The 27,697-nt window shown below is 41.8% G+C and overlaps 1 protein-coding gene across 1 annotated transcript; it reads right to left on the bottom strand.

Moving 5' to 3' along the window:
* Positions 1–254: 254 nt before the first annotated feature.
* Positions 255–27,697, bottom strand: Ppp2cb (protein phosphatase 2 catalytic subunit beta). The gene is made up of 8 exons (XM_045159669.1): positions 27,551–27,697; positions 9,908–10,117; positions 7,552–7,725; positions 5,335–5,424; positions 5,081–5,242; positions 1,930–2,048; positions 849–946; positions 255–738 (listed from the first exon to the last, which is right to left on the bottom strand). Exons 1-7 carry the CDS (start codon positions 27,650–27,652, stop codon positions 874–876), a joined length of 930 nt encoding a protein of 309 aa, XP_045015604.1. The 5' UTR covers positions 27,653–27,697; the 3' UTR covers positions 255–738; positions 849–873.

The raw sequence follows: 27,697 nt of genomic DNA, 5'->3' as shown, positions 1-27,697 counted from the left end.
TTCAGAGATCAATTTATTTATTACTGTTTCTACATCAAGAGAGACAACATATTTTAGCTTATCAGCAAATATTCACAAAGTAGCACATGTGTCTGCAGTTCATTTGTAGTAGGCTGGAGATCTTGGTGCACCCATTCTCTTGTCTTTCTCTTGCTTGCAAATAAAAATTTTAAATAAAAAAACAAAAACAAAAACCAACCATGATATATGTATTGTTTCAAACTAATGATGCTTCCAATCAATGTACAACACAGTTAATTTTTTTGTGTTTTTGTTTAAAAGGGAAAGTTTATTTGCTCAGACACCAAACAGGATGCAAGCACTGTCATGACAAATATATGGAAATATGCAGATCAACATGAAACAGCACTTTAGTTTAAATGAAGGGAAATCTCTTTAATGCTATGACAACATACTCCCAAGAAAAATCTCTTTTTCAGCTATACATTTTGATAAAATAAAGGAAAATTATGTGAAAATCAGTTTGTGAATTTTTCTTAAATAAACTCATCTCTGTTAATCCATGCCTGTTCAACACCATAACTAAAATTTCCAAGTAAGCACAAAAGGAGGTGAAGCCGTGAGTTACCTTCTTTGCTTAAACAGTTGAGAAGATGGCGTTACAGTAAACAGAGCAGGCAAACTGTTACACTGACCCTCTAGAGCAGTGGACGAAATTTCAGTCTCAGGTTGTGCTGAATGTTCATTCTTAGTATGGCACGGTTTGGTCCATGACGTCTAATGTCAAAACAGATTACACTTTGTTTCAGAAACACAGATTATTGTTGTTTTTAAATATATATACCTATTTATATATATATTAAAAAGGCAGGTATGTCTCCACATACAAAGAAAGGTGTTCCTGGGAGGAGTTTACAGGAAGTAGTCTGGGGTCCGCCGGGTAACATGAGGCTCTCCACGACGAGGCGCTGGGTCAAACTGAAGACTATAAGCGGCAAAAGACAGTGCAGCATTAGATGAACAAGCCGACAGACACAAAAGAGACAGCAGTCCTGGCCTTCTGCCACTACTATATTCTGCATGACTACAATAGCATGTCTCCAGTTAAACGGTTTAACCACATTTATCATTCCACCATTCCAGAGCAGAACTGTTCTACTTCCTTCGTTTTTTCCCTCTACCTACTTCTTATTTTTTGAGGTAGGGTATACTCTAGTTGGCTTATGTGAAATTTATTGCATAGTCTCAGGGTGGCTCTACCTCTGACTCCCAAGTGCTGGGATTAAAGGTGGGTACTACCACACACAGCTATTTAATTATTTAATTTATACTTCTGTTTGTTTGTAAGTAGAGAGAAGAGAGAGGGAGAGAGCACACCAAGACCTCCAGCCACTGCAAACAAATTCCAGATGCATGTGCCAACTTGTGCATCTGGCTTACATAGGTCCCGGGGAACTGAACCTGGGTCCTTAGGCTTCACAGACAAGCTCCTAACTGCTGAGCCATCTCTCCAGCTCTCATTTTATCTTCTTCTTCTTTTTTTTTTTTTTTTTTCCCGAGGTAGAGTCTCACTCTGGTCCAGGCTGACCTGGAATTAACTATGTCATCTCAGGGTGGCCTTGAACTCATGGCAATCCTCCTACCTCTGCCTCCCGAGTGCTGGGATTAAAGGCGTGCGCCACCACGCCCGGCTTCTTTTTTTTTTTTTTAATATTCATTCATTCATTTGACAGAAACAAAGAGTGAGTAAGGGCATACCAGGGCCTCTTACCACTGTAAATGAACCCCAGATGCATATATCATTTTGTATATCTAGTTTTACATGGTGGGGACTCAAACCTAGGCTGTCAGGTTTTGCAAGTAAGTGCCTAACTGCCAAGCCATCTCCCCAGCCCTACTTCTATTTTTAATAGCTATATTTTTTCTTCTAAAAGTGGTAGGATACAATTAAAATGTAAAGTTACTTACAAAGAGTACTTTAAAGTGTCATCTAATTCCATGATAGCAGCCTGGTTCCCACAACGATAACAGTAATTAGGTGCACTAAAAATGGTAACCACATTTCGATCATGACACCAATTGTATCCCTGTAGCATTAAGAAAAAAAAAAAAATGTTCCATTATAAAATCACAATCTTGACAGAGGACTAAACTCAAAGATTAGAAACATTCTCTGTGGGTGTAGAGTCATCTGATATTTTACATGGTCTCTATGTGCAATAGTCTGTGACCTGCACAGAATAAAACTGCTTAGCACAAGATTCTATTACACAGCCCAGTAACTATAGTTTTGTTTGACCTACACTTTAGATTGAAGCTGTAGTATGTTGAAATCCCTCACAGATTCTTCCACTTTCAACTGGGTCAAGTTGTTTCTTTTTTTTTCCCTTCAACTCAGCAGTGGGACAAACACTCTCTTCATGGTAAGCTGCACTGAAGGTATATCCTTCTACATATGTTTGCCAAAAACATTCTTAGCTCACAAGCGTAAGAAAACATTAGTCAACTATCTTTTCAGGACTTTATTTTTCTGAACAGGGTTTCACTATGTAGACTAGGCTAGCTTTAAACTCATGACCCTCTGCCTCGTCTCTTGACTGCTGGTATGACATGTACCATACCATACCCAGATTGGGATGTTTCGTGTGCACGTGTTTTTTTGTGCGGGTGCACGTGTGCATGTACACACACGTATGTGGAGGCCAAAATCCAATCTCAGGTGTTATTTCTCAGGTGCTATCTATCCCTACCTTTTTTTCCCCAAAGTAGGGTGTCTCACTCTAGCCAAGGCTGACCTAGTACACATTCTGTAGCCCCAGGATGGTGTCAACTCATGGCAATCCTCCTACCTCAGGTTCCTGAGAACTGGGACTAAAGGTATGTGCCACCACACCTGGCTTGTCTACTCTTTCTTAAAGATGATATTTTTTTTTTTTTGGTTTTTCAAGGTAGGGTCTCACTCTAGCCCAGGCTGACCTGGAATTCACTATGGAGGCTCAGGGTGGCCTCAAACTCACGGCGATCCTCCTACCTCTGCCTCCCAAGTGCTGGGATTAAAGGCGTGTGCCACCATGCCCGGCAAAGATAATTTTTAAAAGCATACACTAATCAGGTAAAAGTACCGATGCAAACTTGCTAAGAGAAAGATATTGTGGCTACATTAGAAAATATTTTTTTATTTATGGCATTTTTCAAATATAGTCTGTTTTTGTTTATTTCCTCCCCTCTATAATCTTATTCCTTCTGTTTACAGGTCACAAGTATAGGAATTTTTTTTTTTTTTTTTTTTGGTTTTGTTTGGAGATAGGGTTTCACTCTAGCCCATCAGGAGTAATAGATACTTGTTTCCTTTTTCTTTTTCTCTGAGGTAGGGTCTCTAGCTTAGGCTGACCTGACCTGGAATTAACTATGTATTCTCAAGGATGGCCTTGAAATCATCATGTGATCCTCCTGAGTGCTGGGATTAAAGGCATATGCCACCACGCATGGCTGGAAATATTTTTTTTAATTAAATATTTACTTACTTATTTGCAAGCAGAGAGAAAGAGAGACAGAGAGAGAATGAGTCTTGCTGCTGCAAATGCACTCCAGGTGCAGGAGCCACTCTGCATTTTGCTTTGTGTGGGCACTGGGGAACTGAACCTGGGCTGTCAGGTTTTCCAAGCAAGCACGTAAATTATTGAGGCATCTCTTCAGGCCCTAGAAAATGTTTTTTGTTTTGTTTTCTTTGAGGTAGGGTCTCACTCTAACCCAGGCTGACCTGGAATTCACTATGTAGTCTCAGGGTGGCCTCAAACTCACAGTGATCCTCCTACCTCTGCCTCCCAAGTGCTGGGATTAAAGGCGTGCGCCACCACGCCCAGTTAGAAAATGTTCTTAAGGTTACAAAATATACATGGAGGGCTGGAGAGATGGCTAAGTGGTTAAGGTGCTTGCTTACAAAGCCTAAGGACCCATGTTTGACTCTCCAGGTCCCATGTAAACCAGATGCACAAGGTGATGCAAGCGCAAGGTGGTGTGTGTCTCTGGGGTTTGAATGCAGTGGCTGGAGGCCCTGGTGTGCCAATTCTCCCCCACTTTATAAAAAATAAAAATAAAAAAAGCAAAACAAGACCCCAAAATATACGTGGAGAGTGAGTGTAAAGGACATTTCTTTTCTTTATTTTTGGGTTTTCAAGGTAGGGTCTCACTCTAACTCAGGATGACCTGGAATTCATTCTGTAGTCTCAGGGTAGCCTTGAACTCACAGTGATCCTCCTACCTCTGCCACCCAAGAGCTGGAATTAACAGTGAGTGCCACTACTCCCCACCACTCCTGGTGACATGTAAAAAATTTTTTTTATTAAAAAATATTTTATTTATGGGCTGGAGAGATGGCTTAGCAGTTAAGCGCTTGCCTGTGAAGTCTAAGGACCCTGGTTTGAGGCTTGGTTCCCCAGGACCCACGTCAGCCAGATGCACAAGGGGGCGCATGTGTCTGGAGCTCATTTGCAGTGCCTGGAAGCCCTGGCGCACCCATTCTCAATCTCTCTGTCTCTTTCTCTCTGTCTCTCTCAAATAAATAAATAAAAACTGAACAAAAAAATATTTTATTTATTTGAGAGAGAGCTATAGAGGCAGAGAGAGAGAATGGGCACACCAGGGCCTCTAGCCACTGCAAACAAATGCCAGATACATGTTCCCCCTTGTGCATTTGGCTTACATGGGTCCTAGGGAATTGAACCAGGGTCCTTAGGCTTCACAGGCAAATGCCTTAACGGCTATGCCTTTTCCCCAGCTCCTGATGACATTTCTTTATAAGGGATATTCAAATGGGCCAGGAGAAAAGTAAACTGTGGGTAGAGGAGAATGGCAGGATGACAGCAAATATAGTGAGGTATTCACACTTAAGAACTAAGTGAAGAACAGAAGAGGACTTTGGTACTATTTCACAATTTATCTCTAAGTCTCAATTAATTTAAAAATGAGCTATACTTTTCGCTTTGGTGAACCCCCCCCCCCATCAAAACTTCCTCTTTTGTTTGGTAATGAGGAGGAAATGTTTGCAGTATTTTAAGTTGTGAAGCCTTATTACAGACACATACATCATGGAATAACCACCCTTGAGAAGCATACACACCTCCATGACGAGCTGGTGAGCACGAGAAACCAGCGTGAGACCATTGGCATGGTTAAATGTTTCTGAAATATCCTGTCCAAAAGTGTAGCCTGCACCACGTGGTGAGATACCCCATCCACCACGATCATCTGGATCTGACCATAGGAGATCACACATTGGACCCTGGTCAAGAAAGGAAGTATACATTGCAAAGTGTTAACAGTCGTATTTAATTGTTTTATCTGTTAAACAAAAAACAATACAAAACACTTTACCTCATGTGGCACTTCTTGTAAACGGTCCAGGGCTCTTATATGATCCAGTGTATCTATGGATGGAGAGAGTCCTCCATGGAGGCAGAAAATCTGTATATAAATTTAAAAAGAAAATTTATTTGCTTTTCTAATTGCTAATTTGATGGTAACAAATGGTATTGTTTTTTATTTTAGTTATTTGCAAGCAGAGAGACAGAGAGAAAATAGGCACGCCATGGCTTCCTGCCACTGCAAACAAACTCTAGAGACAGTGCAACTGTGTGCATATGGCTTTATATGGGAACTGGGAAATTAAAACTGGGTCTTTAGGCTTTGCAAGCAAGTGCCTTTAATGGCTGAGCCAGCTCCACAGCTCTGACTATACTGCTTTAAAAAATTAATCTAAATTAAAATTTAAACATCTTATAAATTCAGGCTTCCACTCATGTTAGCAAGTGTAGACAAAATATTGTTTTTCGAGGTAGTGTCTCACTCTAGCTTAGGCTGAACTGGAATTCATGATGTAATCTCAGGGTACCTCAAACTCATGGTGATCCTCCTACCTCTGCCTACCAAGTGCTGGGACTAAAGGCATGTGCCACCATGCCCGGCTAAAGTATTATTTTTTTTGTTTACTTACTTATTTTGTTTTTTTGAGGTAGAATCTCATTCTAGCCCAGGCTGACCTGGAACTTAATCTGTAGCTCCAGGCTGGCCTCAAATTCATGTCAGTTCTTATATCTCAGCCTCCCAAGTGCTGGGAATAAAGGTGTACACCAACATGCCCAGCCTAATATTATTGTTTTAATTAGTGAGGTATCCAAAAATCAAAGCTGGAAAAACGAGGAATGTTCTTATCAAGTTGTATTTGGACCAGCAAGCCAAAGAGTATCTATTATACCTTTTATAATGTTAGGCTTTTAAAGAACTATAGTTTCTTTTTGGGGGGGGGGGGGTTGTAGTGTGTTTATGTACATGTATGTGTGTATGTAGATGCACAAGCCCTGTGTGTGTGTGCCTGCGTGGGTCCTCCCCTACCACTCATATGTACTTTCCTTAAGATGAGTCTGTCACCAAACCTTTCGGTTTTGTTTTGTTTTTAGTCAGATTGACTGACCAGCAAGCCCCAGCAATTTTCTGGTCTCTTCTTCCCACATGACTGGGGTTACAGGTGTGACTGGCTACACCCAGCTATTTACATGGGCACTGGGTAATCAAACTCAAGGTGAATGAGGCCTTTTTAGGCACACATGCTAGTGTGGCAAGCATTCTTACCCACTGAGCCATCTCCCTAGCTCCTTACTGCATGTTCTATATATGAATTTGAATCAGCTCACAGTGAACCCTCTAGAAACTAAAAAAGGAAACTTGTGTAATTTTTTGCCTATTTTTAATGATTTTATGGTATGGCCATAACACATAGGTGGAAACAAAGCACACCTAAATGAAGGTGCAATATATGATGTTTGAAGTTATTATGACAAAAGGAATGAAAAGTTACTAATAATTACCAGACATTCTGTGTATGTGGACAAAATTTTAAATAACATGTTACTAGTGCCATATACCAGGGTCTTAAGAAATTTATTTATAAACACATTTATTTATAATTTGAAAAGCACATTAAAAAGCTGGGCGTGGTGGTGCATGCCTTTAATCCCAGCACTTTGGAGGCAGAGGTAGGAGGATTGTTGTGAGTTTGAGGCCACCCTGAGACTACAAGTGAATTCCAGGTCAGCCTGGGCCAGAGTGAGACCCTACCTTGAAAAACAAAACAAACAAAATTTAAAAATAAATAAATTAAGAATATTCTTTGGCCAAAAAAGATTTACACACAGGACTAATAAGGAAACTTGTTCTGAATGTGTGTAACACATGAAATTTATGGCTCTAAAATTTTTAGTATAAGGGAGATAGGCAGAAATGACCAAGGAAAGCTGGGCTTGGTGATGCAGAAGGACTGGAAATTCAAGGTATGACTGGGCTAGACAGCAAGTCTGAACCTGGTGACTTAGTAAGACCAGGTCTCCATTTAGGGCTGGGGGCTTTGCTCAGTGGTAGGCACTTGCCTAGCATAGGTAACCAGGACTTAGGTTCAAATCCCCAGTATTGAAGAAACAAACAAATAAAAGCAGCAGCTATGGAAGGAGATAAAGAAACAAGGGTTACATAAATACATTCTAAATTTCTAATAGTAAATCTTTTTCTATGTTTGGCTCTCCCTCCAAATATACATACCTGTCCATCTACTAAAGCTGTAAGTGGAAGATAATCAAATAGATCTGTAAAGTATTTCCACACATTGGCATTTCCATACTTCCGAAGACACTCATCATAAAAGCCATATACTTGGGTAATTTGTCGACTTTCATGATTTCCTCGCAATATGGTAATGCGCTCTGGATAACGCACCTGGAAGAAGAAAAGAAACTCCTGGTACAATCACACCTCCTTTCACTAGGCTCTCATTACTTACCAGCCTCATTCACACCTTTGAATGGTTCTTTTCTCCATCTGTAAATTAGAGCCATATTTATAACCAGGTCTTTTTTTGTTTTTTGGTTTTTCAAGGTAGGGTCTCACTCTGGCCTAGGATGACCTGGAATTCACTATGTAGTCTCAGGCTGGCCTCAAACTCAGTGATCCTCCTACCCCTGCCTTCCGAGTGCTGAGATTAAAGGCGCGTGCCACCATGTCCGGCTATAACCAGGTCTTAATGATCACCCTTTGTAATGTCTTATAGTTATCCTTTATTCACAGCCTAAACTTTATTAGAGCCTTCAGCTAATACCTATGTTGTTATTATAATAAGCCTATCCAGTTCTCTGTTTTTATTATCTTCTTCATCATCAAACTGTCACTAATTCAAGCTGGCCTGGAATTCACTATGTAGTTTCAGGCTGGCTTTGAACTCACGGTGATCCTTCTACCTCTGCCTCCTGAGTGCTGGGATTAAAGATGCATACCACCATGCCTGGATCTTAAATCTTTCTAGAACACCATGAATTCCTACTGTTGAATGGGTACTGAAGTCCCTAAGACAAACTCCTCTACCGACTAACTTCTTTTCAACCCTAATTTCTCACAAAAAGGTTGGATTTGGCAATAAAAACACCAAAGACTAGCTCTTGCAAATCTTGTCAAGGTGTGCAGAGTAACACACATTTGTAATCCTAGCAGTTGGGATTAAAGCAGGAGGATCAGGGGTTCAATGTTATCCTTAGTTACCTATGTGAGACCCTGTCTGAAGATATCAAAGAATTCAAATGTATTAATTTTATTTCTAAGACAAAACAGAAAAACATACTTTGGCTTACTTATATCACAAGCTGAACTTTCCTAAGGCATAAGTTTGAAATTTGAAACGCTCTAAAATCTGAAATTACATGAGGACCGACATGATGCCATACTGGAAAATTCCACACACGCACCATGAAACTAGGTTTCATGCAAAAGTTTTTTTAAAATCTGCATAAACTTCAGGCTATGTAGGTAAGGTGTATATGAGATATAAATGAATTTGATGTTTTTACTTGGGTCCCATACTACAGCTATCTCATTACGTATATGCAAATACTCTGAAATCCCAAGCATTTCAAATAAGGAATATTCAACCAATATTTAATTAAGAATGTGTCTGGTGAGAAGGATTAAAAAGCATCAAATTCCATAAAGTTATGAAAGTTGTAAATGCTATTTAATTCAAAGATAAGTATTACCTTTCATTCTATGTCTGACATTAAATGGGGGATATAAAGTTTATCTGAGTCATGTAAGTGTAATAAATATAATAAACAGCCTTTGAAAATGACATAGGGACATTATGAAACAGACATGGGGGAGGAAGAGTGAGTTTCATCATAGTAACTAACAAAACAGGACATGGCTACAAGGGTTCAAGTCTTCATGCAAGAACAGAGACGTGCTGGGCCTGGGCAGGAGTAAGAAGTTAGGCACAGAGTAATCTTGTAGGGAAAACTGGATAAGGAATAAATGCAAATACTTTGGAGCACTGAACAACAAGACTCTCTGAGGCAGTCTTTTTGCTGTGAGCTACTGGCAGACGAACAGGCTAGACTACAAGAGGACAGGAAGGAAGTTAATGAGTTTGACTGTTCTGGCAGTATGAAACCAAGGAAGAGTCTTACAAGGAATTAAAAAACAAAGTGTAATTGTTAAATGAGAGACTTCATCTGGCAGCATATGCAAGGTGTTTGGAGGGATCAGTTCTTAGAGGCAGAAATGCAAATTTCTGTATCATTGTATAATCAAAGTGTGAAATGCTAAGTGATGTGGGGCAGTAAAAATAGACACAAGAATAACAGACTTCAATGAATGAATTAAACAGACTTACTTAATGAGTCAACATGAAAGGTAAATATTGAAGTCACATGTTCAAAGACTTCAGTTATGGACACCTGGAGAATCATCACTTATCAGAAGCAGGCAGAAGAAGCTTAATGCACTAATTTTTGCCTCTCTACAAGATGTAAAACCAACTATTAAGGGGTTATAAGCTGAATAGAATAGAGACCCTGCCCTTTTTTGTTTTGGCCTTCTGCCTGGTTTAAAGCATAAGGAAATGTCACCACACCTTCAAGGCCACAAGGAGAGTCACGGTCTCCACAGAGTAGTAGCCTCTGTCTACGTAGTCACCCATGAATAGGTAGTTCGTGTCTGGGGCCTTCCCGCCAATCCTAAAGAGCTCCATAAGGTCATGGAACTGGCCGTGCACATCGCCACAGACTGTTACGGGACACCGCACTTCCTGCACGTTTGACTCCTTCGTCAGGATCTCCTTAGCCTGCCGGGAAAGTATGTCAACAGTTAAACAAGGTATTATTTACTTCCTACTTAAACACTAGAAGCATGCCTTTAAAAAGAAAAAAATTATGAACCACAATTAGACATTATTTTACCAGTTTTGCTATAATCAATCACCAAGGCTGATAGCGTGTGTTTGCAAAGATGTGGTAAACTGGGACCTTCACATGCTGCTGGGATTCTACACATGGAAACTTGTTAAAAACACATTTAAGGCCGTATTATTTGTGTGTGTAGATGAGTGTGGATGCATGTGCCATGGTGTATATGTGAACAGCTCTTGGGTATCTGGGTCTCTCTCTCTTATTCTCACTGCCTTGACCACAGCTTGCCAGACTAGCTGGTCCATGACTGTCTGGGAAATTCTCCTGTCTCTACTGCCTCCTGCCTTGCTGCCAGTATAGATTTAAGAAGCCCACCAGAGCCTCTGGTTTTTACATGGGTTCTAGGAACCCAAACTCAGGCACTGAGGTTTGAGTAGCCATCTCCCTAGCTATGTCCAAATGCCCATCACCACAAATGGATAAACAAAATCTACCATCTACCCAGCCAAGCCAGTAATAAAGAAACAACCATTTCTTTATGCTAAATAGAAGATATGACAAACAAATGGTCCTATGATGTATAATTTCATTTCTATGCGATGTCCAGGACAGGCAAGTCTACGGAGACACATAGATTACTGACTTCTCAGTGCTTACGACAAGAGTAGGACCAGAGGGACCTAACGGCTAAGGAGTGTGGAGTTTCTTTTGGAGGTAAGGAAAAGGTTGTGACAAGATGAAATTTATGTGACTATACTAAAGACTGAACGGTATAAAGTGTATGGTATGGGAATTTTATCTCAAAAAATTATCTCAGGCTGTCTTGCAATTCACTATGCAGCTCATGCCAGCCTCAACTCGATCCTCCTACCTCACCCTCCTAATGGCAGTACAAACATGTGCCATCAAACCTGGATAAAGCTACATTTTAAAAAAGAATAATCTCATTCACAAGTTTCCAGGGTCAATAAAGAAACAATTCTCAACTGTATTCTTATGCCCATTCCTAAGCCAACACTCAGCTCTCTTTTTATGGTGCTGGGGATCCAAGCCAGGGTTTGTATTTTACACTAAGTTACACACACACCCCTACACCCTCTACTTTTTCATTCCAAGTTAGCTTATAGAGTTAAGTTAGATTATCCCATTAAGAAACCCTAAAATACAGAAGTGGTGGTTAAGTTCTGTTGTCAACTTGATCTGTTCAGGAATCCACAGACATTCCTCATGAGTGGGTCTCAGAGTTTGCTTCCAGGAAGGACTTAACTGAAGGAGAAAGTTCTTTCAGAGTGAGCCCTTCCCCCAAAGTGGGTGGCCCTTTGGAGAGGGGTTTTATGTTTTCTCAGGGAGAAAAGAGCGCCAGCACTGCTGCTGGTAAGTGCCTTCACTTTCCCATGCATATACCCTGTCCAGCTAGCCTTCCTAAGCATTGGACTCAAGCTTCCTCAGTCTTCCTGTGTGGACTGAAGACCAGTGGCTCTCCAGGAAGCCTTCAGGCCTTTGGGGCTGGAATGGGACTACAGAGGTCATCATCCCACAGAGGGACCAGTGGGAAAAGAGGGGAAAGTAGAAACCTGGTAAATATACTATCACTCTCTGTCCCTCTATGTGCTCCCTAGTCAGGGGTCCTTTATTCAAAAGTGCCTGTCTATTTTTGGCCCTTTAGTAATTTTTTATATGAATTTTAGAATTTGTCATGTCCTGTGAAAATCCCATTTGATTGAAACTGCATTGAATGTACATAAAAATTTGGGGACAAATGAGTATCTTTAAAATACCGTATTTTGTTTGGTGGAATGGGCACACCTGCGACACCAGTACTCTGGGAGGCAGAACCATCATTGTTAGTTTTATTTTTTTTTTAAATTTTTTATTTATTTATTTATTTATTTGAGAGCGACAGACACAGAGAGAAAGACAGATAGAGGGGGAGAGAGAGAATGGGCGGGCCAGGGCTTCTAGCCTCTGCAAACGAACTCCAGACGCGTGCACCCCCTTGTGCATCTGGCTAACGTGGGACCTGGAGAACCGAGTCTCGAACTGGGGTCCTTAGGCTTCACAGGCAAGCGCTTAACCGCTACGCCATCTCTCCAGCCCCATTGTTAGTTTTAGATCAGCCTGGTACACATGCCAAGTTCCAGCCAGCCAGCCAGATTTGGTTCGATTTCCCAGGACCGATGTAAGCCAGATGCACAAGGGGCACGTGCATCTGGAGTTCGTTTGCAGTGGTTGGAGGCCCTGGCATGCCTATTCTTTCCCTCTATCTGCCTCTTCCTCTCTCTCTCTCAAATAAATAAAAAAAAAAATTAAAAGCCAAAACAAGCTAACAAATTATGTCTTTCCATTGATAAATCTGGAATCTATCACTGTTTATTCAATTTCTTTTATCCTCCCGTAATTCTTTAACTCCGTAATAACATCTATGGTTGCTGTCAGATAGTTATGTCTTTATGACATGATGGTCAAGGACAGACTGCACAACACCAAGCACTTGTGCTACTACCAGCTGCATAAAAGCACAGCAACGTGAACTGCACTCTATACTGCATAACACACTGTAATGATTACTGGGCTATATATTCATTAAAGTATGCCTGTTATTAGTGCCCTCCCATAGTATGGTATTGTGAAACGATAATGCTGGCCCAGGGAGACAGCTCTGTTGGTAAAGTGCTTACAGTATAAGCATGAAGTACTTGAGTTCTGTCCACAGAACTCATGTACTTTTTTTTTTTTTTTAATGTAAAGTCTAGCTCTAGCCTAGGATGTTCTAGAATTCATTATGTGGTCTCAGGGTGGCCTTGAACTCACAGCAATTCTCTTACCTTTACTATCTGAGTGCTGAAATTAAAGGCGTGTGCCACCATGCCAGCTTAGTAGAAGGAATGAGTAAAAAATCCTATTTTACTGTCTCTCTCCACAGAGTTGAAGAAATTAATGCAAACTTTTTGTATTTTGCTGGCTCACCAAAATGGCTTAGGGTGGCAGGATACAGTGAACAGGCATGCCCCTGGGTGCCACTGTTCTGGTCTGGCTCATTCTTTCTGGTCCCAACGGACTACCTTCCTGCCTCCCTCTCTGCTTCCCCAATGTGTATGTACACGACTGTTCACCTGGTTAAGGCAGAAAGGGAAACGAGAGTGTGTGTGGTGGCGCATGCCTTTAATCCCAGCACTTGGGAGGCATAGGTAGGAGGATCTCTATGAGTTCAAGGTCACCCTGAAACTACATAGTGAATTCTAGGTCAGATCAGCCTAAGCTAGAGACCCTACCTTGGAAAAAAAAAAAAAAAAAAAAAAAAAAAAAGAAAGGGAAATGAGTATGTATTACTCCTGTTGTGGGCCAGATCACAACCAGAGGAACCTAACCCTCTAGTGGCAAAGAAAGGGACATGGTGACTACAAAAATGTGCTTTGCAGGCTGGAGAGACTGCTTAGTGGTTAAGGCGCTTACCTATAAAGCCTAACAAACCATGTTCTACTCTCTAGATCCCAGCTCACGAGGTGGCACACAAGTCTGGAGTTTGATAACAGTGGCTGGAGGCCCTGGCGTGCCAATTCTCTCTCTCATGTTAAAAAAAATAGTGCTTTGCTTCCACCTATGAGACTGTCAGAAATGACATTACCTTTTGTTAGCAAGGAAAGTCACCCATATCTAACTGAACCTTCACCTTCCTTGGAAAGCAATTCACCACATAGCTAACACAGTAGCTAATGTGACCTTAGGCAAAGACTATTAGCTGCCTACCTCACTATCTGCTCTCTCCTTCCTTCTCAATAATTAACTGTCCCTTAGCCAGGCGTGGTGTGGTGGCTCACGCCTTTAATCCCAGCACTGGGGGAGGCAGAGGTAGGAGAATCACTGTGAGTTCGAGGCCAGCCTGAGACTACACAGTGAATACTAGAGTGAGACCCTATCTCAAAAAACAAAACAACAACAACAAAAAGTTTACATTCCCCACTTATTTTAATCAGTTTAGGATGCTATAATAAACGCTGACAACTGGGCAGCTTGAACAACAGAAAGGCATTTTCTCATAGCTTTAAGAGCTGAAAAGTATAAATCAAAGAACCACCTATTTGATTCTTGTTCAGGACCTATTACTGGCTTGTGGTGGAATGTGTCCTCATGTAGCAAGGAAAAAGACTGGTAATGTTTCTTGTATCTCCTCATAAAAGCACTAATTTTGCTCATGAAGGTAGCACATTCATTTTATTTTATTATTATTATTTTTATTTTTATTTGAGAGTGACAGAGAAAGAAGCAGATCGAAAGAGAATGGGCACACCAGGGCCTCCAGCCCCTGCAAACACACTCCAGATGCATGTGCCACCTTGTGCATCTGGCTTATGTGGGTCCTGGGGAATCGAGCCTTGAATCTGGTCCTTAGGGTTCACAGGCAAGCCCTTAACCGTTAAGCCATCTCTCCAGGCCTAGGTGACATATTTATGAAGTAATCCCTTCCCCCAAACCCCTGTCTCCTATTACCATCAACACTGGGATTGAGATTAAACATATGAATTCGTGGGGGTAAGGTTTGCATAAATATTTAGCCCATAGTTCAGGCTTCTCATATTGCCTTAAATGGCAATTTTAATGAGATACAAAGAATGATAAAGAGGGAATTCCAGGGGCCGGGCGTGGTGGCGCACGCCTTTAATCCCAGCACTAGGGAGGCAGAGGTAGGAGGATCGCCGTGAGTTCAAGGCCACCCTGAGACTACATAGTGAATTCCAGGTCAGCCTGAGCCAGAGTGAGACCCTACCTCGAAAAACCAAAAAAAAAAAAAAAAAAAAGAGGGAATTCCAGGGGATGGAGAGATGGATTAGCTGTTAAGATGCTAACCCATGAAGCCTAAGGACCCAGGTTCAATTCCCCCAGTACCCATGGAAGCACATGCGTCTGGAGTTCATTTGCAATGGCTAGAAGCCCTGGTATGTCCATTCTTTCTATTTTTCTACCTACCTACTTCTCTCTCTCAAATAAATAAATAAATACATAAAATTAATAAAAGAGAATTCAAGGGCCTGCCATGAATTACATGTTTGTAGTCCCAGAACTTTGAGAGACTAAGACAAGAGGGTCACCAAGTTTACAGAAACACACAAGTTCAAGACCAGGCCAGCCTGAGCTATAACACAGAAAAACCATTAAAAAAAAAAAAAGGAATTTCCTGTAAGTCTTTAAGGAAGGGGTTGGGAGTGGGAACTTCATCACTTTCCACCTTATTTCCTGAAATGTCCATGTGGCAACAGGAACTCCAACGACTCCAGACAATGGCTGCTCCCTAGCAACAGCAGAGTCCTGGACAGCGTGTTGTTCAGAAGTAAGCTCCTCAAAGATGTACTTCCAAGTCCCTGGGACTTATGAGTACTACTCATGAGAAATGATGTGACTAAGGATCTGAATAGGAACTTAACTTGTATCTTGGTGGGTCCAAAATGAAATCATATGTCTCCTTATAAATGAAGCTGAGGGCTTTTTGAGACAGATCCTCATCTATCTTGAGTGATGTGGCCAGAGAATGCCAGTAGCCACCAGAGGCTGCCAAATACCAGGAAACGATGGACTATCTTCCAGTGTCTTCAGAGGACCATACCTTGCCAACACCTTGGTTTTGGACTTCTAGCATCCAGAACTTAAAGAGAGTAATATATCCTGTTGTCTTAAGTCATCCAGTTCAGGGGATTTTGTTAAGAGTAACCACAAAAAAGGAGGATGTGTCTGCAGAACTTCTACATCACCGCAGGACTCTGGATTTTTCACTCACAGGAAAAAACAAACAAAAAACTGTGACTTTGTTTAAAGCTCTTCTGCATTGAGTTTTCTGCTACATACTTCTAACCCTTATCTGACATTACAACACTGGAGCAAGAAACTTTACTTCTATACATTTATAATGTGAATGAATACGTATGGGCATGAGTACAAGGATGTTTGATTTTAAGAGAAAACACTGGAAACTAATAATGTCTCTATATAGTTTTGAAGATAAAAGATGGCATGTACAGAAAATGGAATACTAAGAAATCTTGAGAAATACTATTGAAGTCTTTTAGATATATTACTTGATATATAAGTGAAAAAGCCACATCACAAAGTGAGGTGTTGACCTGTTAACCTTGGGACTTGTATACCAAATAGCTCACAGGATCCAAACAGCTGATTTAGATCACAAAGTATGCAAAACAGAGTGAGACAATTAAGCCCAAGCATTAATGTAGCAGGGAGTAATGAAAACCCCAAACATAAGAACCAGAATACACAGGCTGGTCTTGAACTCTTAGCAATCCTCCTACCTCAGTCTCCCAAGTGCTGGGATTAAAGGCATGCGCCGCCTCACTCTGCATAACTTTTTATATTAACTTAAGTGTAATTTAAAGTTACATTATTCTGCATTATATAAAACACACTGTATTGTATGTTATATATATGAATGATAAAAAGTTAATTAATTAGGTAAGACTAAGTAAAGATATTTTCTGTAATACTGGTGGCATAAATAGTTCCAAGACTGGGGAGAAACATCAGTGGTTAAAGGTACCTGCTTGCAAATCCTGTTGGCCGGAGTTCAATTCCCCAGTATAAATGTAAAGCCGGATGCACAAAGTGGTGCACATATATGGAGTTCGTTTGCAGCAGCAGGACGCTCTGGCACACCTATACACAGACACACACTCTCTCTCTGCTAATAAACTAGTTTCAAAACATATACTATAACCATGAAGAATTGCTGACAAGACTGCTTTAATTACCCTACCATACGGATATATAAATTAATATCGCTTTCAAAATGTTCCAATAATGACGGCTGGAGAGATGGCTTAGCGGTTAAGCGCTTGCCTGTGAAGCCTAAGGACCCCGGTTCAAGGCTCGGTTCCCCAGGTCCCACGTTAGCCAGATGCACAAGGGGGCGCACGCGTCTGGAGTTCGTTTGCAGAGGCTGGAAGCCCTGGCGCGCCCATTCTCTCTCTCTCTCCCTCTATCTGTCTTTCACTCTGTGTCTGTCGCTCTCAAATAAATAAATAAATAAATAATTAAAAAATGTTCCAACAATGAATTTCATTTTAAATACATATATACATTTACTTGCAAGCACAGAAAGACAGGAGACAGATAAAAGAAAATGGGCACACCAGGGCCTCTAGCCATTGCAAACAAATGCCAGATGCATGTGCCACTTTGTATATCTGGCTTTATGTGGCTACTGGGGAATCAAACCTGGGTCCTCATGCTTTGCAGGCCAAGTGCTGTAACTGCTGAGCTATCTCTCTAACTCTTACTCAAAATTTTTTTTTTCTGATTTATTTTTATTTATCTATTTGAGACAGAGACACTGGAAATGATAGTCAAATTAAAAAACCTAGGGTTGGAGAGATGGCTTAGCAGGTAAGGCGTTTGCTTGTGAAGCCAAAGGACCCAGGTTCAATTCTTCAGGACCCACATAAGCCAGATGCACAAGGGGCACATGCATCTGGAGTTCATTTGCAGTGACTACAGGCCCTGGTGCACCCATTCTCTCTCTCTTTGCTTACAAATAAATAAATAAATTAAATTAAACAGGGAATGAATGAGAATGGCACACTAGTGCCTTTAGCCACTGCAAATGAGCTCCAGACACATGTGCCACCATGTGCATCTGGTTTATGTGGGACCTGGAGAATCGAACCTGGGTCTTTAGGCTTGACAAACAAGCACCTTACTTTTTTTTTTTAAGTGCTGAGAAGAAATGACAGTCAAGTACTTTATTTATTTATTTACTTTTGGTTTCTCGAGGTAGGGTTTCACTCTAGCCCAGGCTGACTGGAACTCACTAGTCTCAGGGTGGCCTCAAACTCACAGTGACACTCCTACCTCTGCTGCCCAAGTGCTGGGTGCACCACTATGCCCTGCTCCATCTTGTTTTTATTTTTTTAATTTTTTTTTTTAAATTTATTTATTTGAGAGCGACAGACACAGAGAGAAAGACAGATAGAGGGAGAGAGAGAGAATGGGCGCACCAGGGCTTCCAGCCTCTGCAAACGAACTCCAGACGCGTGCGCCCCCTTGTGCATCTGGCTAATGTGGGACCTGAGGAACCGAGCCTCGAACTGGGGTCCTTAGGCTTCATAGGCAAGCGCTTAACCGCTAAGCCATCTCTCCAGCCCATCTTGTTGTTTTTTTTAACAAGTATTTTATTTATTTAAGTGAGTGAAAGAGGGAATGAGAGGGAGATGGGGAAACAGAGAGGGAGAGAAAGAGAGAGAATGGGCATGTCAGGGCCTTCAGCAGCTGAAAGGAACAAACTCCAGAAGCATGCACCCTTACATGCGTCCCTGGGTCTTGGGGAATTGAACACTTTGGTCTTTTGGTGGCCTTAACTGTAAAGCCCCATCCCTACAGCCCTATTGTTTTTTTAAATTTATTTATTCATTTGAGAGAGAAAAAGAAAGAGGCAGATAAAAAGAATGGGCGTGCCAGAGCCTCTAGCCACTGCAAATGAACACCAGAACCATGTGCCCTCTTGTGCTTATGTGGGTCCTAGGGAATCGAACCAGGGCCCCTAGGCTTTACAGGCAAACGCTTTAACTGCTAAGCCATTTCCCCAGCCCTACTACCTTTTTTTTTTTAAAGGCAAGTCTCACTCTAGCCCAAAGCTGGCCTCAAACCCAAAGCATTCCTCCTACTTCAGTGTTGGATTTCCAATCATTTAAAAAAATTTCAGTTTTATCAATATAAGTATCAGTGATACAATTCACATAGGCAAAGGCCTTTTATGGTCTTTAGTAAGTTTTAGAGTGTGAAGGGGCCAAAAACCTTGAAAACCATTACATTAATGCATCTATCTTGCCAACATCAGATCCATGTGGTTCAAGTAGGGGGACTGGCACTGAGACAAATCCCATGTAGCCCAGGCTAGACTCAAACTCACTGTGTAGCTGAGGATGACCTTGAGCTCCTGATCTTCCTGCCCTGGCTTCCCAAGTGGAGAATACAGGCGTGAACCACCATGCTTGGCACATGCTTTAATTTTCTATAGACATGTATCACTCAGTATTCATTCCAACTTGCTTTCAATAAATTATTAAACTAGTCCAATATTGATTTGGGAAACAAAATCACAATAAGACCTATATACTATACAAAAAAAAGTCAGTCTTATTTATTGAGTTAACTGGATGCACCTAGTCTTCACCTCCCACCTTCTAGTGCTGAGGATTCAAGTGCTCTCTACTGAGCGACCCCCCACCAACTACTTTTAATTTGAAGTAACTCTAAGCTGCACTGACAATGTTAAGTTCTACTCCCACTGAAGTATTCTATATACAGCAGTCTAAAATGTTAAGGTATGATTATGAAGCTTGGGTTTCCAAGCTTCCCAGCTTTTTCTAGGCTATCATATACTCTTCCAAGGAATGCCTGGTAGACTTGTCAAGCATTACAGACAATGGGACCCTATGCTTGTTTCCACAAGGTTCATCACATAGAACACAGTTATAGGCAGTCTTTCAGGAAGCAAAGATTCTCTTCACAGTGCCAATGTAGTTGTGTAACCTCAGGTCTTTTTACCCTTCAGTTTATTTAGACTAGATGTCCATGAGCCTGCTTCTCTGAAATACTATGTCTTCTCTCTCCCATGTAAAAGGCAGAAACAGCTGTTCTTTTCCCAATTGAAATTCTGAGGGTTGATTCTTAGTTGTGTGGCTTATATATATAGGTTTAGAATGACTTTATTAGATTAAGAGGAGGAAAGAGAAGGAAGTGCAGAGAGCTCCTGCTATGTGGGAGGTAGGAAGGGTAAAGAGCCCATGTGGGAGTGAAGGCCCCCTCCCCCCATACCCCAGCCAGTTAGCCAATCTGGGTGGGGCAGCAGGGGGCCTACCACAGCAGGAACCTGGCGGTTCGGGAGAAATGAACAACTAAGAGTGCAAAATATATTCTTTTATTACCAAAATACTTGATTATCTTTTTTAGGTAGAGGAGGACAACCATAAACTGTCCGGGGGTAGGCAACCTTGGATTGGTACAGGTAACTGCTCAAGGGTTATTGGGGCAAAAATTATTTCCCCTACCTTTTCTTTTTCTTTTTTAAAATTTTTATTTATTTATTTGAGAGTGACAGATAGAAAGAGGCAGAGAGAGAGAAAGAGAGAGAGAGAATGGGCAAGCCAGGGCTTCCAGCCACTGCAAACAAACTCCAGATGCGTGCACCCCCTGTGCATCTGGCTAACGTGGGTCCTGGGGAATTGAGCCTTGAACTGGGGTCCTTAGGCTTCACAGGCAAGCGCTTGACCACTAAGCCATCTCTCCAGCCCTCCCCTGCCTTTTCTATTCCTGCAATACACATGGTTACCATTCCATAACTACAAAACGGCACATATCCAGGTATCATAAGTACAGGAGGAAGGGAGTAAGCTAGTGTTCATGCCAGCAGTGTGCCACAGCAGAGGCCTCACTCAACCACTCCTGTTACAGCTCACTGGCCAGGGCACACATACACACTTCCCTTTGTCCCACTCATGAGGATGTGATTAGAGTGAGTGTAGTTTCTACTAGGTGTAATTCCATTTAGAACCAAAAAGATTTCGAGGGATAACCAAACTTCACCAGTGTCTGACAAATAGCTCTGAAATATTTCAGTGTCTGAAATAGCTCTAAAATCACACACGAAACATTTTTATGAGAAATTATTGCATACGCAGATGTGTTGTGCATCATGATTAATGACAAGTGTTCTTTCACAGCCTGTGGTCACTGTGTATCTGTTGCCATGTTCACAAACAGCAAGACATGTTTTAAGAGTACAGCTATGCTCACTACTTATGCCATCCCACCAAGGCAGAATCTCTCTGTAGAATGTGTAATTGTCTTGCCTTCCAGTAATAAAATCATATAACACTCTACAAAAATGGATATTTGATCACCAATGGTGACAGTGAGACAAAAAAAAGGGGGGGGGGAAGCAGTTAACATTGGAAATGATAGTCAAATTAAAAAACCTAGGGTTGGAGAGATGGCTTAGCAGGTAAGGCGTTTGCCTGTGAAGCCAAAGGACCCAGGTTCGAGTCTTCAGGACCCACGTAAGCCAGATGCACAAGGGGCACATGCATCTGGAGTTCATTTGCAGTGACTACCGGCCCTAGTGCACCCATTCTCTCTCTCTTTGCTTACAAATAAATAAATAAATAAAATTAAACAGACTAGATACAGAGCCAGGAAAAGTGCAACACTGATAACACTGAGATAAATGCAGAGAAAACAAAACAGCAGCAAATGTAATGTCACAGGTGAGGAAATCAGCAACAATGAAGCTATCCCAGAGGAGACAGTGTATAGTGAGAAGGCAAAGCACTGTTCAGCTATCTTGTCTTTTCTCTCTTCAACAGGTAGTCCAGGATGTCCTTGAACTCTTGATCCTAGATCCTCTTGCCTATACATCCTAAATGCTGGGATTACAAGCGTGCACCAACATGCATGGCCCCATGCTTAAAACTATTCTTGACAAGATTTTGTTTTATAAAGATGTACCAATTTAAATTTATTTTACTTATTTAAAAGGGGGAGGGAGAGAATGAACGAATATGAATGGGCATGCCAGAGCCTCCTGCAACTGCAAATAAATCTAAGATGCACGTGCCACTTTGTGCATCTGGCACAGGTGAACTGAACGCAGGCTATCAGGTTTTGCAAACAAGTACCTTTAAGCATTAAGCCATCTCTCCAGCCCAGACATACCACTTTTTTTTTGGGGGGGGGGTGGTGGTTTTAGAGATCAAAACTAGGGTCTTACATATACTCAAAAGCTCTACTACCGAGTGACCCCCTCAGCCCTCACTTTAGAGAAAACTTACCCACCAAAGTAATGAAATTATCAGAATCTTAGTGTTTGTTAACAGTATCATGTAGTAGTATTTCTCAAACTGTGATCTGGAATCTCCACAGTATCCTTAATGCTCTTTAATAATACAGCTTTTTGGACTGTCCCAAGACACTGTCCCTGTGATGAAGTCAAGGACCCTTAATCTTTTATTTATTTTTTATTAGCACTGTCCATGATTATAAACAATATCCCATGGTGGTAATGCCCTCCCTCCCCCAACTTTCTCCTTTGAAACTCCATTCTCCATCATATCCCGTCCTCCTCTCAATCAGTCTCTCTTTTATTTTGATGTCACCATCTTTTCCTCCAATTATGATGATTTTGTGTAGGTCCTGACACTGTGAGGTCATGGATATTCAGGTTAGGACCCTTAATCTTTCATTTGTGTTTCAAGTGATTTCCAATCACACATAAAAATATCACTCACGTTATACCCATTCTGTGATAACATTTTTTTCTACCATGTTTTATTCATGGACTTTGGTATTTTATTTATTATCTTTCTAAATTTTTGTTACCATGGTGTTATAAAATACAAAACAATGCAGTGAAAAATTCACCTCAGCCAAAGAGGTCTGGCCTTTGCCTCTTTGGATGAAGTTCTTAAATTTTTTTTTTTTTGTTTATTCTTATTTATTTGAGAGCAAAAGAGAGAAAGAAAGAGGCAGATAGAGAGAGGGAGAGAGAATGGGCACACCAGGGCCTCCAGCCACTGCAAACGAACTCCAGACGTGTGCGCCCCCTTGTGCATCTGGCTAACGTGGGTCCTGGGGAATTGAGCCTCGAACTGGGGTCCTTAGGCTTCACAGGCCAGTATTTAGTCGCTAAGCCATCTCTCCAGCCCTGGATGAAGTTCTTGATTAAAAAGCACCTCTGTTTGGGGGCTGCGACCTACAGAATTTAACAAGGGTTTTGGGAGATCTAATATAGGAAGTGAATACTCAAGAGATCTTATCAGGCTCTCCTGGATTCTCCTCATGTCTCTTTCCCCTTGGCTAGAATGTAGATAAGAATAATTTATACACTTTACAACTAGAGTAATAAACCACAATTGTGAGTGTAACAGCTTTTAATAAGTTTTCAAGAATCCTTCCAGTGACTTACTGAACCTAACAGTGGTTTTGGAGGGCGGGGTTCCACTAAAATACAATTGTCTGAAGTGAAGACAACCCCCCCACACACCATGAGGTAGGGTCTCACTCTAGCCCAAGCTGACCTGGAATTCACTCTGTAGTCTCAGGATGACCTCGAACTCACAGAGCTCTTCCTACCACTGCCTTCCAAGTGCTGGAATTAAAGGTGTGCGCCACCATGCCTGGCTGAAGTGCAATTCTAACTTCAGTTTGCTAAACTCTTAAAATAGTGGCTAGAGGTAAAGTTCTGGAAAAACGTACCTTCTAACTTCTGCAAAACAAGTGGGGTGATAATTCTGAAACCAGGTGCTCTATCACTAAATTATATCTAGTTCCCTACAAAATCCTTTCCGATAACAAAAGTGAATTGCATTATAAAGAACTGAGGGTTTTCTTTGACCATCACACTAAAAGAACCTCTCAGCCTGGGGCAGTGGCATGCACTAGTCCCAGCCACTCGGGGGAGCTGAGGCAGTAGGACTGCTTGAGCTCACAACACCACAATATCTTAAACAAGAAAAAAAAAAATCATAGTGTAATTAAAGTTGAAAGACAGAATTTCAGTAATACCTCAGGATTGTCTTTTAGTTCACTTGACCATAAAATAATTTCACTCAAAAAATAGTTTACCAGCCAGGCGTGGTGGCACACACCTTTAATCTCAGTACTTGGAAGACAGTGGTAGGAAGATCGCTGTGAGCTCGAGGCCAGCCTGAGACTACACAGTGAGTTCCAGGTCAGCCTCAGCTAGAGTGAAAGCCTACCTCGAAAATAATAATAATAATAATAATAATAATAATAATAATATCTGTGAAAACACAGACCTGCTAGCCCTCCCTACCTAGTCACCACCAAGGTTCTTCAGCTACAAAATAAAATCAGGTCAAGCCCCAAATTTTCACTCTTCCTAAGACAAGAGTTAAAAATAGTTCTAGTCACCGAGAATGTGGAACAGTGCCAGAGTGGCTCTGAGGCACACCATCTTTAAAAACTGCAGTACAAGTACCGCTGTAGGAATGAATCACATGTAGCTTTGGAATCTAGACTGCTAACTTATGTTAGTGTAAAGAACTAGTCTTCGCAGAAGATATATACTCCTCACTATTTATTCCAACAATTTTTCAGTGACAGAAACTAATGTCAGAAGTCAAGCACACCATTCCAACCATACTCTTACTTTGGTGGTCACCCACTGACATTACCAGGAATTTAATTTTTGCCCTTACCTCAGAATGGGGCCTTAACTGGAATCACTTTGGTCTTGATTTCAACTACTAGTTTCAGTGGTTTTTCCTGTGTGTGTGTGTATAATGTGGTATATGCACACGTACATGCTCTTGGGGCATACCAGTTGTGTGTTTGGGGGGGAGTGGGTGGGATTCCTCCCATGTGGTGGCTTGAGTGGAATGGCTGGTGTCCTGCTCCATCACTCTTCTACCTGGTCTTGTTTTAGGCTCTTTGACCCCTCTGATTCTGGAGCCTGTAAGGCTCTGAAGATTCAGGGGTCTCTGATTCCTGAAAGACTGGATTGATGCCCTGTTTTACATGTGAACTGGAAATTTGAACTGGTGGTCTCAGGACCCCTTAGGCCCTCATACTTGCACAGGAAACACAGATAACCATCGCTCAATCTCTCCAGATCTTTTTTCCTTTAAAAAATTAATTTAGGAGCTGGGGAGATTGCTCAGTGGTTAAGGCATTTGTCTGCAAAGCTAAAGGACCCAGGCTTGACTGCCCAGTACCCATGTAAAGCCAGATGTACAAAGTGGCAAATGTATCTGGTGTGTGTGTGCAGTGGCTAGAGGTCTTGTGTTCATTCTCTCTTTCTCTCCTTGTGAATAAATAAATAAATTTATTTTAGGTACGTGTGTGTGATGTGTATGAGGGTGTGTAGGCACAATGTGCCATGATTCACATGTGGAGGTCAGAGGATAACATGCAGTGACGGTCCTTGCGTTCTACCTCATTTTAAGGCAGAATGTCTTGTTGCATTCAGGAGGCCTGTTGGTCCCACAGTCTTCTAGTAACTCTCCTGTCTGGCTCCCATTTTGCCATCAGCATCCTGGAAATACAGGAGCTCGCCATGGCTGCTAGCTGTTATGTGGAATCTGGAGACCGGAACTTGGTTACTCAGGCTTGAGAGGCAAGCATTCCATCCTCTGAGCCATCTCCCCAGCCCTCAGCTTCAGGTACTAGGTGATCTGAATTAGAATAAGAGTTTACTTTCAAGGGGAAAACCACTACCTTATAATGTAACCTTCTATAGTGCAATACTGTAAATAGAATCCAAAACTCATTCTACTAGAAATTTAGCCATAAAGAATTAAAAGTAGATGATGTGTATAATTAAGTTTGACATTCTGCTACAATCTTTCTATATGCCTGGCATTCTTACTCTGGAGGAGTTAAAAGTATTTACAAGAACAAGTTGGCAGGAAAGCTATCTCACAACAGTGCTACAAACTCCAGTACTTCCTGAGGAAGGTAACAAGAAACACACCATGCTTCAGCCACAGCCACTATGCAAAAAATCTCTTTTGAAGGACATTCATCAGAAGTCATTTTGACACATCGATTTTACACGACTTTAGAAAAGCCAGGCGTGGTGGTGCACACCTTTCATCCCAGCACTTGGGAGGCAGAGGTCAGAGGATCTCTGTTGAGTTCAGGCCACCCTGAGGCTACATAGTGAATTCCAGGTTAGCCTGGACTAAAGAGAGACCCTACCTCAAAAGAACAAACAAAACAAAACAACAACAAAAATAATAATGGAGGTGACATATTCAAAGATAAAATTTATCTTTTTTCCCATTTAACACCAAGTGCTTGCTTCTTGTCAAGATTTTACATGGGCAGTATCTTAATACAAACAACCCCAAAAATGAGTACTATTCTTGTATCAGATCAGGAATCAGATGTGCAATTACCAGCAGCTGGCAGACTGGGGAGCAGAGCAAAATTTGAATTCTGACAAGTTGAACCCAAGCCTATAGGAAGTGGTGCTAGGGACTACGTTAGAACACAGAATGTGAGCATGTGTGCACATGCTCACACATCACAAACGCGAGAAAGGTGCTGTGAAGCAAAGTACTGGTTTCACTGGCAACTCAAACCTTAGGACAAAGAGAAGTGATGGGTGATTTCTGTGAATTAGTGGAGCTACTCAAAGAAAAAACATATTAAGATGTAAGCTTAAATACACCTATAAGGCTCCAGGAGCTGGCAGACCAATTTAGGACATTTCCTTAAGAAAGACTCAAGTATAACTTCACAGTAGTGGTGTGATGCTCTTCTGGGACAATGTATCTCAAATTTATTCGAAAGTCAAAGGGGACAGCTGAACTGACAGCAAGCACGTAGATCACACTTTCAATTCTGAATCTAACCTTGTGAGGTTAATTGCCTTAGCTAAGGTCAAAACTGAACATTTCACATGACACTTGAGCTTGAGAGATATTTAAACAGTACATTTTAAAACTCGAGGAATTACAGGTTATCATAAAAGAAAACTATAATTCAACTAATGTTATAAGCAACAGAGAGAAAAAAAACCATCAATTCCTTTGCAGTTCTATTTATAGAAATAATCTCTCTTGTGCTAAGTAGTTATTCAAGATACAAAGATCTTGGTCAACACTGCACCCGTGAAAAGCAGACCACCAGCTACTTCCTCCATCCCTAATGTACAATTTTGAGTACCTGTTAATAAACAAGACTAGCTGGGTGTGGTGGTGCACACCTTTAATACCAGCATTTGGGAAGTAGAGGTAGGAAGATTGCCATGAGTTGGAGGTCAGCCTGTGGACTACAGAGTGAATTCCAGGTCAGCCTGGGCCAGAATGAGACCCTACCTCGAAAAAACAAAACAACCAACCAAAAAAAGAACGATGTATACAATTAGCCACATGCAAGTCACGTAAGAAAAAAACTTTACATGTGGTGAAAACGGAAATGACTTTGGGAAAGTGCTGTGTTGCATAAAAACATACCCATTTATTATTTCAAGCACACAGGGTTCCCAAACTTAACATCTGCTGTCTTGTTTCTGAAAACTCAACTTTCTTACCAAGAGCCATCCAAAACAAAGACCGGTCAACATCTGCTTCCACCCAAGTCAACCCGTAGGGAAACCCTGCTCGCCCCCCTCCCGCTCGGTCTGCCCACGACGCGTCACGCCTTCCGACCCGAGACCCATCCCAAGAGAACACGTCCGGGGCATTTCGGCGTCCTTTCGGCACCCTGGAGCGTGGCTTTCCGCGGCCCTCGCGTGACCCGCGGCGCGAGGAAGTCCCGGCCGCGAGCGGGCGACCCGGAGCGCCCCGAGGCGCGGCCGGCCTGCGCTTCCCGGGAGCCCCGCGGCGGCCCGGCGCCCCTACCTTCTCGCACAGCGTCCGCACTTGGTTCTCGTTGAGCTGCTTGCACTCGTTCAGCTGCTCCACCCACTGGTCCAGCTCCTTGGTGAACGCCTTGTCGTCCATGGCGGCCCGCTCGGCTCCCCGCCGCCAGGCCCGGCGGCCGCCCCC

The sequence above is a fragment of the Jaculus jaculus genome, chromosome 9, assembly GCF_020740685.1.
Source record: "Jaculus jaculus isolate mJacJac1 chromosome 9, mJacJac1.mat.Y.cur, whole genome shotgun sequence".
Classification (NCBI taxonomy): domain Eukaryota; kingdom Metazoa; phylum Chordata; class Mammalia; order Rodentia; family Dipodidae; genus Jaculus; species Jaculus jaculus.
Note: the sequence above shows the minus strand (reverse complement) of the source record. Positions and strands in the feature narration are given on the sequence as shown.